Source organism: Phodopus roborovskii, unplaced genomic scaffold (assembly GCF_943737965.1).
Source record: "Phodopus roborovskii unplaced genomic scaffold, PHOROB, whole genome shotgun sequence".
NCBI lineage: Eukaryota > Metazoa > Chordata > Mammalia > Rodentia > Cricetidae > Phodopus > Phodopus roborovskii.
In genome coordinates, this window is record NW_026126448.1 from 16,201,237 (window position 1) to 16,218,963 (window position 17,727).

At 46.4% G+C, this 17,727-nt stretch overlaps 1 protein-coding gene across 1 annotated transcript in view; it reads left to right on the forward strand.

Moving 5' to 3' along the window:
* Positions 1-17,727, forward strand: part of Csmd2 (CUB and Sushi multiple domains 2) — a 537,775-nt gene that overhangs the window by 62,780 nt on the left and 457,268 nt on the right. The window contains exon 2 of the mRNA XM_051188846.1: positions 1,914-2,130. Coding sequence (XP_051044803.1) covers positions 1,914-2,130 — 217 coding nt within the window. The remainder of the gene's footprint in view (positions 1-1,913; positions 2,131-17,727) is intronic.

Genomic DNA, 17,727 nt, shown 5'->3' on the forward strand with positions numbered 1-17,727 from the left:
TAGTGTTGACTCAACTTATCAGCACCATTATAGAGGAAGTGTCCTGCCTAGTTGAAGTCCCAACACTGAGTAATGGTTGCCGTGGTCCCAGTCTTTAATTCCCCTCTGCTCTAATTCTGCCTCTGTCTGTAAGTGAAGATATTAATAGTGTCCACCACGAGTGGCTGTTGTGAGTGTTAAGTCAATAAAGGCAGCGATCTTAGAATTGTCTAGACAAACACTGTCTGAAAACAAAGTTCCTACAACCATGTGCCTGCCTGCTACTGAGACGGCATGCTCCCTGCTCTTAGGCTTATAGCCTCACACATTCATGTGGAAACACACATTCATGTGGAAGCATGGCTAAGTTCTGTGGCTAGGTAGTGAAAAAACGTAGATACACAGACCTGCAGAAGGTAGAGCTTCGGCTGGGTAGCTGGAGTATAGGAAGCGCCAAACCCTGTTGGAGACACCTCCTCCCCCCACCCCCTCACCTCCCACACACCTTAGACATCAGTTTTCTTTCCTTGTTGAAAAGCAGTGAGGAACCACTGAATGTTAGATGCAGTAATGATGGGGATGGCTTGGTCCTAGTTGAGAAGAGAAGAGATTCATTAAGGACCAGAGTATATGAATGGGTAGTTGGGAGTCTAAGGAAGAACTTGGTATAGGAGGCTGGGAGTGAGATAGATAGATGCTGGCCATGGGCTGTGACAAGAAGAAGACACTTACAGTCTTATTTAGACATCATGATAGGGATGCCATCCCATCCCCTAAGTGAAGGAGCAGCAGCAGGCAAGGGAAGAGTGGATGTGCACCCCAAAGCAGTTGTCAGGTCTGGGGCCCAGGAGTGGCAACTGGCTTGCGCTCTGTAGTTGTATGCTATCAGTGCACAAATGGGATGTCCTCTGAACTAGACAGAGACAAGAGGCTCCATCATCGAGCCTGGAAAGGAAGTAGAACATTCAGGAGAGGAAGAGGGTACAGGGGTATTGGAGGAACTCATAGCATGGCGGCTGCTTCTAGGGAGGTCCTCCCTAGCACCAATAGTACTGGAGAAGCAGATAGGAATGCCACCTCTCCGTCCCTTCCTACCCTCTCACGTACCTTCCATTGGAAGCTCTGTCTGAGCCAGATCTATGGCTGGCAAGTACAGAGTGAAACTGAGCTTTGGCAGTAGTGTGAGGGGCTCAGAGAGATGGGTGAACAGGAAGATAGGTTGCATATCCCCACCCTAGCTGGTCTGTGACCTCCCTGTACCTGCTCTTAGGTAGACATGTAGGACAGTAAGGCAGACCTGATGGGCATGGCAAAGGATGGGGTGACAGACTGTGGTCCCAACTGGCTATGGGCAGGAGGAGAGAGACAGGCAGCAGCAGGAGGGACATGGAACTGTGTTTATGAAAGTCTGGAGCACATTTGAGATTGGAAGCCCCCAGTGGAGAAGGGACAAGACATGTACAAGAAATGTCCTTAAAGGCCCAGGAAGTGTGGAACTCCAAGGGCCCCATTTAGGTGGTGGAGTAAGGATGGCGGCATGGGGCAGACACACTGGTGGCTTGTATTTTCTAGGGAGGCTGAAGTTGAGATCATCAACTGTGAACAGGAAACAGAGGAGGTTGAGATAGATGGTCCCCTGGCTTGGGTGCAAGGTCTTGGATGTAGCCTAGTTGTGCTTGTTTCTGCCTTTAAACCACAAGCATCAGTTTTCAGCTTATTGGGCTGCCCCAAAACTTCAATGTAACTGAACACAGCATACCCCTCATCCCTGGTTATAGGCTGCTACCCATTTTCCCTTCTGGCTGTCAAGCCTAGGGCTGTCCGTAGGAAGCATCAGGAAAGTAACTGATGGTTCTTTGACATGATACCTCCACCTCTTGGGAACTTCTTGGAGTTCTTGTGGCCACACTGAATGCTTACCTTTTCTCTTCCAGGCCAGAACTGCACATTCCAACTGCAAGGTCCCAATGGGACAGTGGAGAGCCCAGGGTTCCCTTATGGCTACCCCAATTATGCCAACTGCACATGGACCATCACCGCAGAGGACCAGCACAGGATCCAGCTCGTGTTCCAGTCCTTTGCCCTGGAAGAAGATTTTGATGTCCTGTCAGTGTTTGATGGCCCACCCCAGGCAGAGAACCTTCGCACAAGGTACCATCTTCCCTACTCCCTGTTGTAAGCAGCTGGGGCCTGAGCCAAGCTGGGAGAAAATAGGGCCTCTGCTTCACTATTTAGGTTTCTGTTAGCATCTAGTACTTACAAATAATAACGCATACGATGCATTTTGAGTATAATGGCTCTATTACCCCTCTCCTACTCTCACTGACCCCTTTACGTCTTCCAGCCACTCCCTCTTATACTTTCATGTGTCTTAAGTACTTTCTATATGTGTATGAACCAAAGACTTAAATTAGGGTTACTTGCCAGGGCATGGGTGAGGCCTTATTTACAGGAGCATGGACACCTTACCATCATCTACACCACTGAAGAAAGTGCATCTTTCTCACCTCCAGCAATCATTAAATGCCTAAAAATCCCCAGGAAGGGGTGGAAGCCAATGGCCCCTCTGCTCCCTGGAAGTCTCCTGTGGGGCATTGACTTCCTTTTTGGGCCCCTCCCCCCAATACCTCTGCTTGATGATGTTTTTGTTAAAAGGTTTTGCTATTGTAGCCCAGTACCTCAAGCTTGTAATCCTCCTGCCTCAGTCTCCTGAGTGCTGGGGTTATATGTAAGCACCGTCATGCTCAGCTTCTCTGCTTTCTTTAAGGCTCCCAATTTCTTTCTCTTACTTTGAAGAATCCAATAGGTGAGGCCATGTCAGACACCTGGGAAAACTGGGTAGAAAACGGAAGGATCAGTAGAGAAATTTCAGTCTTTTCATTGAAGTTGATTTTGCCAGCACAAATATATCTGTGTCTGTCTGTCTGTCTTCTCCATATAGAGAAATTATTGCGGTAAATAAGGATCAGGATAAACAAATAGGCCGAATAGATGTTTATTCAGGGAGAAATAACTTACAACCTAGACAGATGAACACCAGGAAATTCAACCCGATCCTCTCCTGTCCGAGTCACGCCAGAAAAAAAGTGCACCTTCCTCCCCCCCTCCGACCTCCTTCCTCAGGTCACCTCCGCCCATCGCTCCACCCCCCAATGGGCGTGGTCAGTGCTACAGAAGGATTATCTCACTACAAGAAATGCTTATATTTTCACCTGGCCCTGAGTCCTGTGGGGTTGAAGGCTGTGAGCTATGGGTGGTGCTGTGCCAGGCATCATGAATCTGGAAAAAAAAATGGAGAGTTGATAAAAATTGACCTTGCTTTTGGTATCTTGATTATGGGAAGAGAACTGAAACTTTGGGATGGCTATTATCCTTTCTAATGCTATCACATCTGGTGGATGCTAAACCCACAGCGGGGTTGAGGTGGCCTGGAATTGTAGCACTGAGTTGCCTCCTAAGACAAGGAGGTCACAGAGAAGGAGGGGAGGGAGGCAGAGGGAGTCATCCTCTACAGGAATGGCAGACTTCTGGGCAGAAAGCCACAGCAAAGCTTATGTTTCATTGGCCTGGGGGCCTGCCACTCACTCTCCATAAGCCTTGTCCCTGCCATCTCAGTTAGACTTCCAAGCTTCTCCGGGAGCTGAAGGGTTTCAAGTTCCAAGTGGAGGTGTGGTAGGGGGTATCTTGGGTGAGGATACCTGTCTCAGGCTTACCCTCCAAGCTGGCTTGAGGATGTTTCTAGAATATGCCATACATCATGTGCAGGGCAGTCCCCCAGCCAGTGAGTATGGGTAGCCTGCAGCAGAGGTAGGATAGTTTCTTCCAGGCATGACAGGGCTTATCTGTCTTCTCATGATACTGCATGGGGTATGGCATACAGGCGAGATTTAATCAAACCTTATCAAAGGGACTAAAGTCCTTTTTCATTCATTCAACAGATATTCCATGCTAGTGCTGACCTGAGGATTGGGGAACATAGCAGTCAGCAGAGCAAAGCCACTGTCACCATGGAGTTTACATGCTACTATGGAGCTGGGCATGAGCTATCTCCTCAGTGGATGCTGTGCTGGCAAAGAAGCACACGGGTAGCTGGAGAGGCGGGGGTGGAGTGTGTGTATGTGGGCACTGAACTGTCACCACAGCTATCCTGTGTGGGCATCTAGGGAAAGATTTCAGGTCACAGGCACAGGTGGTATCGAGGCCTTTGGGACGGTGTGCCTTCTAAGGTCAGCCCACCCTGCTCTGGTTACCTGGCTCTAATTGTCCTTTGGTAGGTTACTCTTATGTAGCGTCCCCATCTTGTCACATTTGTGATGTTCATTTAAGTTCATTTTAGAAGAAGCCGGAGTCTCACGCATCAGCTAAGGAGGAAGTGTTGGAAGGATCCCACTACCTCTGAGCTCCTTCCGTAGCATGGGAGCTCACACATTGGAGCATGCCAAGGAGAAAACCCAGACAACACGGGTGTGGGCAGCCACTGTGGGAGGGGCAGAGTGGTGCTTCTTTTAGGTGGCGACTCTCAGGAGTCCCTGACTCTTCTTTCTGTTGCAGCTCACTGGTTTTCTTATTCAGAAATCGGTTGTCTTTGTGTGTGTTGAAGAAATGAGTTGTTGTCACATAAGGGCCTAGGACTGTGGTGCTCATCTGTCCGCATGGCGACCGGGCCTGTCTCTCCTTCTTCACTGGCTCCCATGTTCTTCTCATCCCCTCAGTCTTGACAGCATTTTCCTGTTTTATTGGTCTTTTAAAATCCTCAGTGCTGGGGCTATCAATTTTATTCTTTCTCCATTATCTAACATATTGATTTCTGCTTTTATCTTTATCCATTCCTTTCTTCCACTTACCTTAGGCTGGCGTTGCTCTTTGAGGGTTTCCATGAATTGAATTAGTCCCATTATTTCTTGTTTGATAATAAAAGCATTAAGAGGCATTTTCCCCCTAAGAGCAACTTTGACCATATCCTGTAAATTTTGATGGGTAGCTGTTTTTTCCTTAAAGAGTTTTTAATTGCAGTTTTGTTCTTTCCTTGACTCAAGAGGCTTGTCCTCAAAGTTTCAAGTATTATTTGTTTATTCTCTTAAAACTGATAATCTAGTTTTATTGCGTTATGATTGGATTGTGCCTTTCAACTTTAGAGGATTGTTGATTAACCCGCCCCCTTACTTTTAAGATCATATTTTAAAAATGTTTTACACGTATTGGAAAAACAGGATATTCTGTATTGAAGGATGATAATTATGTTATTAATCCTGTGGGGCCCTTGTAATTTACTATTTATTGTTGATATACATCAAGGTGAGCAATAGACTGGTGTCAGGCTTGCATTGTTCTTGTCTGTTGTCATTATTGCTATTTATAAGTTTTAACTTCATGTGTTTTGATGCATTGTGTGTGTGTGTGTGTGTGTGTGTGTGTGTGTGTGTGTGTTGCACACATGTGAATGTGGGTTCTCCTGCTCGCAGAAAGTTCAAAGGAGTAGACCAGGTATTTCACTCTGGTGTTCTCTGTCCCATTCATTTGAGCCTGGGTCCCTCATTGAACCTGGGACTTGATGGCAGCCAACAAGTCCCAGAAATCTTCCCGTCTCCACTCCCCTACAGCACAGAGATTACAGGCTTATGCATACCCAGGCCCAGCCAGCCCAGTGCTGGGAGTTCAAACTCAGGTCCCCATGTTTGCACAGCAAGTGTTCTTCCCACTGAGCCATGTCTCTAGCTCAATATTTTTTTTAAAGACTTTATATTTACTATTTTAAAGTGTGTGTGTGTGTGTGTGTGTGTGTGTGTGTGTTATGTACAGGCATGCATATGTGCTTTGCATGCATCTATGGTAAGTAGTGTGGGTGCCTTTGAGTCCAAAAGAGGGCATCGGATCTCTTGGAGTTGGTGTCACAGGGACGTGTGAGTTGCCTAACATGGATGCTGAGAACTGAACTTGGTCCTCTGCAAAATCAATATGGTCTTAGCTACTGAGCCATCTCCCCAGCTCCTGACAAATATTTTTTTTTAATTTAATCATCATAGTGAATTTTTTTCTTTTCTCAATATAAAAATGATATTCCTCTTCAATGATTTCTTTTGCATTTAATTTTACTTAGATACTATTACTGCCAATTTTTTTTCTTCTTTTTTCTTTTAGGATTGCACTTATTGGGGCAATCTTAGCCAGTTCCTCTATTTTAATATATCTATGGCATTGTTTGGGGGATAGCTCTTATCACCGGGTTTTGAAGAAGAGTTCCTAACAGAATCTGCCTTCTCTAGCAGCAGAGTTCGGTCCACTCACCTTCTGGGGTGTAGTTGATGGGCTTACTCATCTCTGGTGTTTAATGCTTTCTATTTTTAAGCTGTGTTGCTGTCACTTCTTTTTTCCTATCTTCAAGCACAAGATTTCTTTACTTTTCCCCATGCTTTTCACCCTGCTCGTGGTTAAAATGACTTCCTTGAGCATATTTTAAGCTGCATCTCTCTGTCAACATCCTGCTAACCTTTTCCTTAATGGAGTCTGTCTGGCTGGGTGGCTGATCTAGAGGAAGCTCCTGAGTGCTGCAGAATGTTGTGTTACAGAAGAGCATGGGATGGAGGTCTCTTCTTCAGCTCCGGTGTCGATGTGTTTCTTTTACCCCCCCTCCCCACCCCCGGGTCACTTCCATGAGGACTGTGAGATCAGATGGGGAGGGAGACTCATTATTGCCTTGATGGTCCATCTTGAACTGAACAACTAGCAGGTTTTTACTCTTTTGATACCATTGTGAAGAGAATCGATCCTTCTGATTTTAGTTTTGCTAACCCATAGAAATGTGGTTGACTTCGCTGTATTGATTTGTGCGCTGCATATCCTTACTGAATTCTCTCCTGCTCCACACAGTTCTGTGTAAACCTCTGAGCGAGAACAATTTGAGCACAGCCTTTGTAGTTTGGAAAGCCCTCCTTTCTATTTTTCCTGAAGTCCCATTGGCCAGTAGCCCCAGCACAACCCTGTGAAGTGGTGACAATGGCATCCTTGTCTTTGTCTGGGTGACAAAGAGAAAATATGTAGTTTCCCACCATGTTAGCAGATACTCTTTAGACAAAAGTTTTTAAGCAGAGCACTTTGGCATAATCTGGATCTTATATGAAAAATTCATGGGAAGGGGTAAGCTCAGGAGACTGCCAGGCCAGGCCTAGAACTGTAGTAGCCTGCACCAGAACAATGGAGAGAGGAGATGGGATAGGTTGTTATGTTATGAGAAATAGTTGTCTCAAGGGTCACTAGTAGCTTTCTGGGGACTTGGAGGGAATAAAACATAATAAGTAGAGGATGACTCAGCAATGTCTAGCTCAGAGACAGAAACAGGTTGAGTGAGTCTGCAGTAAATTCCAGTCCAAAGGAAAATGTGCATTGCATACATGCATGTTACATATACTTGCATATCATTTAACCTGGATATGTATATAACATGTATATGCGCAATATACAATGAACATACATTTGATGTCTGCAATATCGGACACATACATCTAATAGGTATGTGTAATGTGACGTGTGAAATGTGGGTACAAGACAATGTGTCCTGCCATAGGCCAGGGCGTAGCTGGCCAGCATGTTTGTATACTGATGTTTTTCTTCACTCATATAGTAGAGCAGATAAGACAGCTCTTGCAGCATTATCCTGTGAGACACTCACAGCTAAACAGGCCTAGATTTTAGTGTGTGTGTGTGTGTGTGTGTGTGTGTGTGTGTACATGCATAAACACACATATACACATACTTATATGTATATATTACAGCTCTAGGGATTGAACCTAGGGCCTTACACATGCTAAGCAAGCACTCTACCCCACCCTCTGAGTCTTATTTCCATCCTCCAGTCTCTGGTTTTCTGTTTTTATTAATGGTATGATGTCATGCACATCTGACTTCTCCGAGCCTTATCTGTGAGGTGGAGGTGGCTGTCTCACTTCCCAGGGTTGTTATATGTCAGCCTTCTGCTGCAGATTCCTACATGCTCCAGAAATGCTGTTTGCATTCTTGCTACCCTCCAAAGCTTGGGCCTAAGAACTCAGCCCCTATGAAAGTCTTTGGGTCTGTCCTGACACCTCATCTGTGCCTTCCCATCAGACTTCTCCATCAGGGAATGGCAGACACTGTAAAAAGACACTTGTAAAAGTGCTGTGCTCAGGGAAGGTGACCATTGTGCATGCATCAAGCTGTACAATGTGTGTTATACTATGCAGCAAGTTTATTCATGCATCATATGTGCAGATCATATAGTATGCACAAGTATGCCATGTGTATATATGTAAAGGAGCATTGGATGTGTGAGGTGTGTCACATATCTGTCTCATGTGTATGATATGTGTATGAAGTGTGTGTGCAGTGTATCAGTGTGTGCTATGTATGCGTGTAATGTATCAGTGTGTCCTGGATCTCATAATGCTCCCCTTTCCCTTCCCTTCCCACTCTGAAGATCCAGTGGAACCACCAAGAGGCTTGCAGCAGGTTTCTCTCCACCTGCATCACTGGCAGCTCTCTGTTTATTGCCTACACCTTAGCAGGCAGGAACTATGCAGTGACAGCCCTCTCTGCATTGCTAATACTCTCCTCTCTTCTCAGCATCCCTCCAATGCTCTGATCAATAGTCAACTTCCAACCCTTCAAACCCACCTTTCTGCAGTTACTCACTCCTGGGGTGGGATATGAGCTATGCTTTAACTTCCAATTGGAATCTGAGCACCTTGAGGCACAGTTAAGCCTCTCAGCAGATTCTGCTGTGTCAGAGCCATGCAGGGAACTATACTCTCACCCTGCACGTGGAGGTACTGGCAGCTGCTTCCACACTGCCCTCAGTGTCCACATCTATAAAATGGGCCACCACATTTATCTCAATTTTTCCATGGTTGGCAATGAGCATTAAATAATATCATGCATGTATATTGTCTTGAGTTATACCAGATATGAATAAAAGTAATATTTACAGAAAAGCCTATAAAATGCCAGGGTAAATTTCCAAGTTGCTTTGATTAGAGGCAATCTAGATGTTCACAGGACCTCTGACAATGCTTGGAAATTTTTTTGTGTGTGTAAATCTGGCAGTGCCTGGGATTGAAAACCAGGGCCTCAGGCATGTGAGGCAAGTACTCTACTGCTGCGCTACAGTCCCGGCCCTCCTAGACATTTTCGATGGCACGTCTGCAGGATGCCAATAGCAGCTGGCATGTTGAGGCCAAGGATACTACTACAAATCCCATGATATGCAGGATGTCTGTACTCAGCAAAGAACTCTGGCTCCAAATGCAGTAGCCCTGCAGCAAAGACACCCTGGGGACTCTTGAGTGTTCAAGGACCTCAGCTTCAGACGTGCTTGTGTTCAGTCTTCTTTCTCTGTGACTTTGGGTAAACACATCAACCTATCTGAGTCTCAGTTTCCTCCTCTGCAAAATGGAGCTTTCTCAATGACACCACACTGGCAGCCACACCTGGCATTGCTGACAGAGAGATGCCAGTAGGCACCATGCACTGTGTGCAGCTTGCGCTATATGAAGACACCATTCATCTCCCTGCGCCTGTCTCTCTCCAGCAGGAGTTCAGAGCATCTCCTTGCAAGATCTCACATTTCATCTAGTGCTATTCACAAACAGCCACATCCTGGGGTGCCAGAAGGCAGCGTCTGGCTGCTTGGAATTAAATTTACAATAGAAGCTGATCAGATTCTTCTCATAATGGATCAGGGTGGGAGAATGGGGTGGGGAACGGTCCTGAAGGCTGGGGAGCCTGTAGGAGTTTGGAAATTAGCAAGAAAAGAACAAAGTGCCTTCCAGATAATGCAGTGTCAGCCCTGCCTGGATGAATTACTGAAACAATCCCCACGTCTCTGCTTTTGTACAATTAGATGGCCTTTCAGAGCTGGCAAACATCCCATTGAACTGCAGTTTAATGTGGAATGAAGTTTGCTAATGGAGCACAAGCCAACATAATCTATGGAGGCTCTGCTAATAAACTGCATCTCTGTGAGGCGGAGGGTTTATAGGGCGCTGGTGATGACTGCCCCAGTTAAGCACAGCTAAGCATCCTTTAATTTAGGCATTTGGGCTCCCGTTTGGGAAGTGCTAAGACTCGTTCGCTCAGTTACTGGCAGTAGACATTCTGTCATCAGCCTAAGGTGGAATAGAGTGCAGTCATTTGGAGCTGGTTTCAGATCTCACTTAACTGGCGTTAGACACCTGTTTGGAAGTTGTAATGATCCACAAACTTGCCAGATTTATTGTCTCCTTATGAATATGAATCGCAGCAGATGCCCCTCTATAGGACTTTCCCAGTGGATTCCATGGTGTGCTTTGCACATCAACAGGGCTGTCCTCTCCCAGGAGTCCTTTGGGGATGTGTTTTTTCTGGATAGGAGGTGGCTGAGAGAACGCCCGGGGGGGGGGGAGAAATATTCTAGTAGGGGTGAAACAGAGAGGACACAGGAAAAGGACAAGAAGTTATGCAACACAGAAAAACCATTGTGTGCCTGCTACTGTGCTAGACACATTTCTTGATTCGTTCACTGTCATGGTTTGACATTTATTGGATGCCTACCAGGAGTGCCAGGTGTTGGAGACATAACAGTTAACAAGACAGCTTCTTCCTTCTAGGAACTTCCAGAATCTTGAGGGAGCCAGGTGACTAATCAGGCACAGTTGGTAATACTGAGAGCTGAACTAGGAAGCTGCCCTGATCTGGGGGCGGGGGCCTCTTCGGACGTCGGAGGCCTGAGATGCTGTCCTTCCAACTGTCCCTTTAATTGGTTACCTTTCATCTTCCGTATCTTCAGTCAGTTGTCATGACCTGAGCTGAGGAGTCTGTGACTACTTACCTGGTTGCCGTGATAGAAGGCCAGATGCAAACAACCTAAAAGGTTGCATGGTATATTTTGGCTCAGGGCTTCAGAGGTATCAGTCTGTTATAGCGGGGAGAGTGTGGCAAAGTGGAGCAAGCCTCATCCTAGTGGCTAGGAAGCAGCAAAAAGACAGTATAAGAAGAGGCTAGGACAGGACATATGATAGGAGACACTTGCTCAGTGAGCTACTTCCTAGGACCCACCTTCTAAGAATGCCAGCATACTATGAATCTACCAATCAATTCATCTATTTGTCAGGCCCAATCCCTCAAGGCCTGACCACTTCCCCAAAGTCTATTAGCTTGTGGCCACACCCTTAGTCCATGAGACTAGGGGAAACATTTGACGCCTCAGAATCCAGTGGCTTTCCAAAAGCTTACAGCCAGACTTTGTAGGCAAATTCTTCTGTCCTACCAGCCAGCTCTCAAATAATCATGCAGAGGTATTAATTATGAAAACTTGGCTGATAGCTTAGGCTTGTTCCTAACTAGCTTTTATAACTTAAATTAACACATATTTTTTATTGACCTATGTTCAACCACATGGCTTTTACCTCTATCCCATTTTGTGTTTCCCGACTCATTCTGTGTCTGTCTGGCTTCTCTGTCCTTCTTCTTCTCAGCATTCTCCCTCCTCCAAAAACCCTGCCTACTTATTGGCCATTTAGCTTTGTGTTAAACCAATCACAGTGACATATCTTCATACAGTATAAAAGAATATTTTACAACAAGACTCAGTACATGAGACCATGGAAGACATTTCACAGTTAAACCATAACAGATTCTTACCGTTACACACTTCTTCCTGACCTGGAGGATACCCATGTAGGTGACCATGTAGCCATCTTTCCAGGCTTTATATGTATGTGATGTTTGTCTTGTAATCGCTGTGATTCCAGAGCACTTTACTTTCCCTCCACTATAATTCCAGGGTCTAGTTCAGAGCCTGACATACACCAGCTGCTCAATAAACAGCTACGGAGTGAATGGGTGAGTGAACACTGCCGGAGGAAGGGATTGCAATAGGGTGCAGAGGGACACATGGGGAAGGTAAACCATGATGGTAGGTTCAAGCAGAAGCAAGAGAGGCAAGATGCAGAATGACTGACAGTAGACTGATGCATGTAGCTGGAGTATTGTGGTGAAGTGGAAAGGGACCAGATCTCCCGGGACTTTGTATGCATTATGGAGATTTGACACATCCTCAGAGAAACAGGGGGGACAGGGGAAGGTTTTCAACTGTTGCTATTCATGCCACCTGTTAGTCAATAACACACAACGGTGGGATTCATTGCCAAGAAGCCAGAGAATAAGTGGACTGTAGTCTCCAGAGCCCCAAACTAGCCCCCTCCCTACACCCACCAGAGCCATTGGCCATTCCGTTGGAGCTACGGCACACCTTTAAATTCTTTAAGGAAAAGAAACTCTACCTCACTTCTTTTTAAGCAGTTCCTTCAGATAGTAAAAGCAGTAAGTACCCATCACTCTGGAAAAGTCAAACAGTGTACAGAGAAAACACAGCCCCATTGTCTCCATCCCTAGCCCTTGTCCCGGCCTGCTTCCTGGAGGTAGCCACTGCTAACAGTTTGGTGGGCATCCAATTTCTCCTTAAATAAAGATTCATTAACTGCCCATGAGGCTTATTGGGACATCCATCAGCCCTTTAAAAATTGTTCTGATGAATTAAGTGTAAACTAATTAGAAACATGGATTCAATTACCCTCGAAACACACAAGGGTTTAATAATTAATAGGAAGAGGGCTTGAGGCCAAAGACATTATGGATTTTCTCAAACCCCCAACATTGCAAAAGTAAATATGTTTGATTTACCCTAAATGCTTAAAACTTTATACCCAGAGGGAAATGTGTTTCTGGGAGTTGTGTCTTTCCTCAGGAGGGTTACCTATAATGAATTGTGGGAGCAAAGAAACCATACTCTGTAGGGTCTGGCTCGCTAGAGCTTTGGGAGGGAGGGAAGTGGTTGGTGGTTGGTGGTTTGGGGCCGCTGTAGTCTATTTCCTTGGTAATCTTAGCCAGGAAAAGTTGGAGAGAAACAGATGCCTGCTGAGGTCCCCTATAGGAAAACACCCCAACTTGTAGGCCCAGAGCACCAAGAGAGTAAGGCTAGGTCAAGAAGACAATTGCAGGGGAAAGATTTCTCTGTGTATCCTTTGACCTGTGATTGCCCATTAAATGGATGAGAGAAGAGTCAGACATGGGATTGGAGTAAATATTTCTCTCTAGTGCCAGGGGCTTTATGAGTTCTCGAGCTCTCTCTCCATTATTCTTCCCAGAAGTAAGAATTATCGCCTCCATTTTTATCTCTGCGCCTGTGCAGCTGTGGCGCCCAATTCCAACTCTCAGAACTGCCTGATACCTACCCAGTTTCACACAGGTTGCCTGACAGGAGTTTGAGGGAGGAACACACCAGGGTTGAAGTCTGGCACTCTCCTAGTAGGGCTGGGTAGACATGGTGGAGGGGGAGGTGGCAGCAGTTGATGTCCAGAGACAGGTGGGCTGCAGAACTGGGGTCCTGGGAAGTTTTCCCATTCACAGCAAGGCCTCATAGTTATTGTGAGAAAGGTTCGCCTTGCTCATTGTGCAGCTGTGCTGTTCAGTAGAGTATTTAAGGCACTATGGGACTCCAGACCCTGGTTAAAGATGTGGTCCTGCCTCTACTGTCACCACTGGCACCACCCATGGTGCCGCCTGGTCACAGATTCAGCATCACTCAAGAGTGAAGCTGACAACCCCTGCATATTTGCCTGTCTCTCTCTTACCTATCCCATTCTTGCTGAGATAGTACAGTGGCCCTTTCTTTACTCTCAGTTCTCATTTCCTGAACATTTGAGGGCAACAAAAGTTGCTATTCATATGACCCTGGTAACCCAATGGTGTTGTCTTCAGGATCTAGATGGGTTAGAACCTGCATTTCATTCTAGCTTTCCCTATTTTGGTTAGCAGAAATGGTAGCTATAAACACCTAAGACTTGAGTTCTTTGTTCTCTTAGAATTTAAGTAAATAGAAAAGAACACCAAATCCCATTTGTGTGAGCAAAGAACCGGAGTATTATAGACTTAGGTGATTCGGAATGTAATGTGCAAGGGCAAGCTGTGGTAAGAGCCATCCCTTCCTGGCCAGTGCTTTGCATGAGACCTTGGTGGTGGTGGTGGTGGTGGTGGTGGTGTTGGTGGCGGCGGTGGTGGTGGTGGCAATACTGATTATTTCAGTGTTTTGTGATAGGACCTCAGACAGCCGAGGCTGGCCCTGAATTCCCTTTATGCTAAAGATAACCTTTAGCTTGTGATCTTTCTGCATCTACCTCCAGAGTGCTGGGATTATAATCATATCTCATATCTGTTGTTGTTTTTCCATGTGATCTCATGAATTGAACTCGGGGCTTCATCCATGCAAGGCAAGCACTTCTTTATCAACGCCCTTGACTCACTTCAATCCTGTCCATTCACAAGGCTGGCTTCATTTTCCTGACTTACAAAATGAAGACTCAGATCTAAGGGAACCCCACAGCTTGGTCCAGCACCAACATCTCATGACTGAGCGATGCCCATAATGTGTGTACAAGGGCCAGAAAACACCACTGACTTTCTGGGGTTATTCTGTCCCATTCAGGTATTACACTTAACGCTCCACAAGGCCACCATTTGTCTTTAGCACCGGGCTTTTGTTTTCTCCTGGCACATTAAGCATCATGGCAGAGAAGTCTAACTGCCCACCATCTATCTTACCTCTCCTCTGTGTCCATTTGTTGGTGGGAAACAGTTGCCTGTTCAGCAGGCAGAGGTCATGTGCTCTCCTTCCAGGCCTGGCCCAGAAAGGCTTCCTATGGTGTTCTTCTCTGTCCTTTCCTGAGTCAGGAAGACCTGGGAGAACCGGGTCCCTAGGTGACTCCATGAAGTAGAACCAACCACATCCCAACAGCTGCTTGTGGCCAACGGCTTTCCCTAAGGGAGAAATACCCTTGTCCAGGTTCACCTTATACCACAGCCAGTGCTTTCTCAGCTGCTTAAGCTCTAAGATGCATTTCTAAGCTTATTTTAGAGCTCACGGGCAGGCAAGGACTCAGGACACCTTGGGCCATGAGCTTTGTTGGCAGGCTGACCTTGGGCGTTGTTTGCTATGGAGAGATGAAGCTAGAAGTTAGCCTCTCCTTTAGGCTAAACTATATGCCATTAAACAGTAAGGTGTGACTTTAAGCAATTCCTTTTTGTGCCTCTGATCCCTCCCTCCTTCCTTTCTTCCCTCCCTCCCTCTTTTTTCCCTCCTTATTTCTTTTGCAGTGCTAGGGATTAAACCCAGGGCCTTACACATGCAAGGCAAATACTCTATCACCAAGCTACATCCCCAGCCATATTTTGCTGTTTATTTAGAGTTAGGGCCTCCAGGAATTTCCCAGGCTGGCTCTGACATCACTTTTGGTGGCTGTTTCTCCACATCATGGTACAGTCCTTGTAGGTCCTACCCCTATCCCATCCCCACAACAGGCAGGAAGGACTCAGGCTGGCTGGGTGGGGAAGAAGGAAGGCGAGAATCTTTGCTCTGCCTCGTACTAAGAGCATGGCTTTGAGAAGACCTTTTCTCTCTGGCCTCAGCTTCTACACCCACATGATGGGGCTCTATCTTGGTTGGTTTTTTCACTAACAACTTTGACACAGCCTAGAGGCATCTGAGGAGATTCTCCACTGAGAAATTACCTAGATCAGATGGAACTGGGCATTTACATTGGGTTTGTCTTGATTGCTCATAGAAGTGGGAGGGTCCAGCCCACTGTGGCATTCCCCAGGAAGATGGCCCTGACCTATGGAGGAGAGTTGCACCCTCTATGCTTCCTGCTGTACTTCCCTGGCTATGAAGGTGAGTTCCTGGGTTGGAGGTAATGCTGTGTGGAATAGCAAGCAGGCCTTGAATTTCTGCATTAAGTTTCTGCCTTGATTGCCCATTAATGAAGAACTGCAACCTGGGATTGCAAGGCTGAGAAACCCTTTTCTCTTTTACATTGCTTTTGGTGAGAGATATTTTTTTATATCACAACAGCAGGCCGAATGAAACTAGGATAGACTCCTATAGTATTGACCTCGTAGACAGGTTGTGAAGACCCGGCTCCCAGAAAGAATTAATATTCCTAGAACACTCTGAACTCACAGTAAATGCTCTCCTATTATACTATTGTCCTGTCTGAAGGCCCAGCTCATCTACCCCGCCTCACCTCGGTTACATTGATGTCATTTCTGAGTCTCCTTGTTGCCACTCTTGTCTTTTCACTCTGCCCTTAAGGCCAGAGATAGAGGAATCTTTTGTTTATGTATTTTCTTATTAAAAAGTAAACTTCTGTAGCTGGAGAGATGACTCAGATGGTAAAGGCAATCACCTCACTGCTAAGCCTGATGATCTGAGTTCCACCCCCAGGACCTGCATGGTAGAAGGAGAGAACCAACCCATGAACGCTGTCTCCACACTGTGTGCTACAGTCACTCCATCCCCACACTGTGTGCTACAGTCACTCCATCCTCACACTGTGTGCTACAGTCACTCCATCCCCACACTGTGTGCTACAGTCACTCCATCCCCACACTGTGTGCTACAGTCACTCCATCCCCACACTGTGTGCTACAGTCACTCCATCCCCACACTGTGTGCTACAGTCACTCCATCCCCACACTGTGTGCTACAGTCACTCCATCCCCACACTGTGTGCTACAGTCACTCCATCCCCACACTGTGTGCTACAGTCACTCCATCCTCACACTGTGTGCTACAGTCACTCCATCCCCACACTGTGTGCTACAGTCACTCCATCCCCACACTGTGTGCTACAGTCACTCCATCCCCACACTGTGTGCTACAGTCACTCCATCCCCACACTGTGTGCTACAGTCACTCCATCCCCACACTGTGTGCTACAGTCACTCCATCCCCACACTGTGTGCTACAGTCACTCCATCCCCACACTGTGTGCTACAGTCACTCCATCCCCACACTGTGTGCTACAGTCACTCCATCCTCACACTGTGTGCTACAGTCACTCCATCCCCACACTGTGTGCTACAGTCACTCCATCCCCACACTGTGTGCTACAGTCACTCCATCCCCACACTGTGGAGCTATAGATAGCTCACACTAAGAGGTGGGTGGCTGCTTCCTTTCACTGAGACCTGAGCCTTCTCACATTGTCTGGGATTCTCCTGCTTGAGGTATTTATCCATTCTCTTCCATGTGTTCATTTTGTGTGTGTTTGTGCCAGGGCACATGTGTGTCTGGGTGTGCATGCATGTTTATGTGCTTCTGTGTGGAGGTCAGAGGTCAGCTTCAGATGTAATTCTTCAGGGGCCATCCATGTTGTTTTTGAAATGGTCTGTCAGTATGACTTGCAAATTACCGAGTAAGAAAGGCTGGCCGGCTACCTGTTGCCTCTCTCTCTCCCTAATGTGTGCCATCATACCTGTGTTTTTACATATGTGCTGGGGATGAAACATTGATTCCCATGTTTGCTACACCCACCAGGGATGTGGACAGAGCCATCCCCTTAAGCCCCCACTTGTGGATCTGTTCAATCAATCATTCATTCATATAGTTATGGACCATGAATATTTATTGTTATCTTTGGGATTGTGAGCCAGTGCTGCTCGTGTATTTCTTTGGAAGCTGTTTCATGGGCCCCCGTGTCTTTGATTTTCCTGGACGTTGTTATTTTCATTACTCTGCTGTTAGGGAGTGCTGTCTTTCCTTCTTCATTGTGTTCCCTATGTGTCCTGTGTGTTTCCTATCCCCCCTCTCTCTGTCTCTCTGTCTCTCTCTCTGTTTTTACTTGTTTGTTTGTTTGGTCCTTTTCAGGACAGGGTTTCTCTGTGTACCTTTGGAGCATGTCCTGG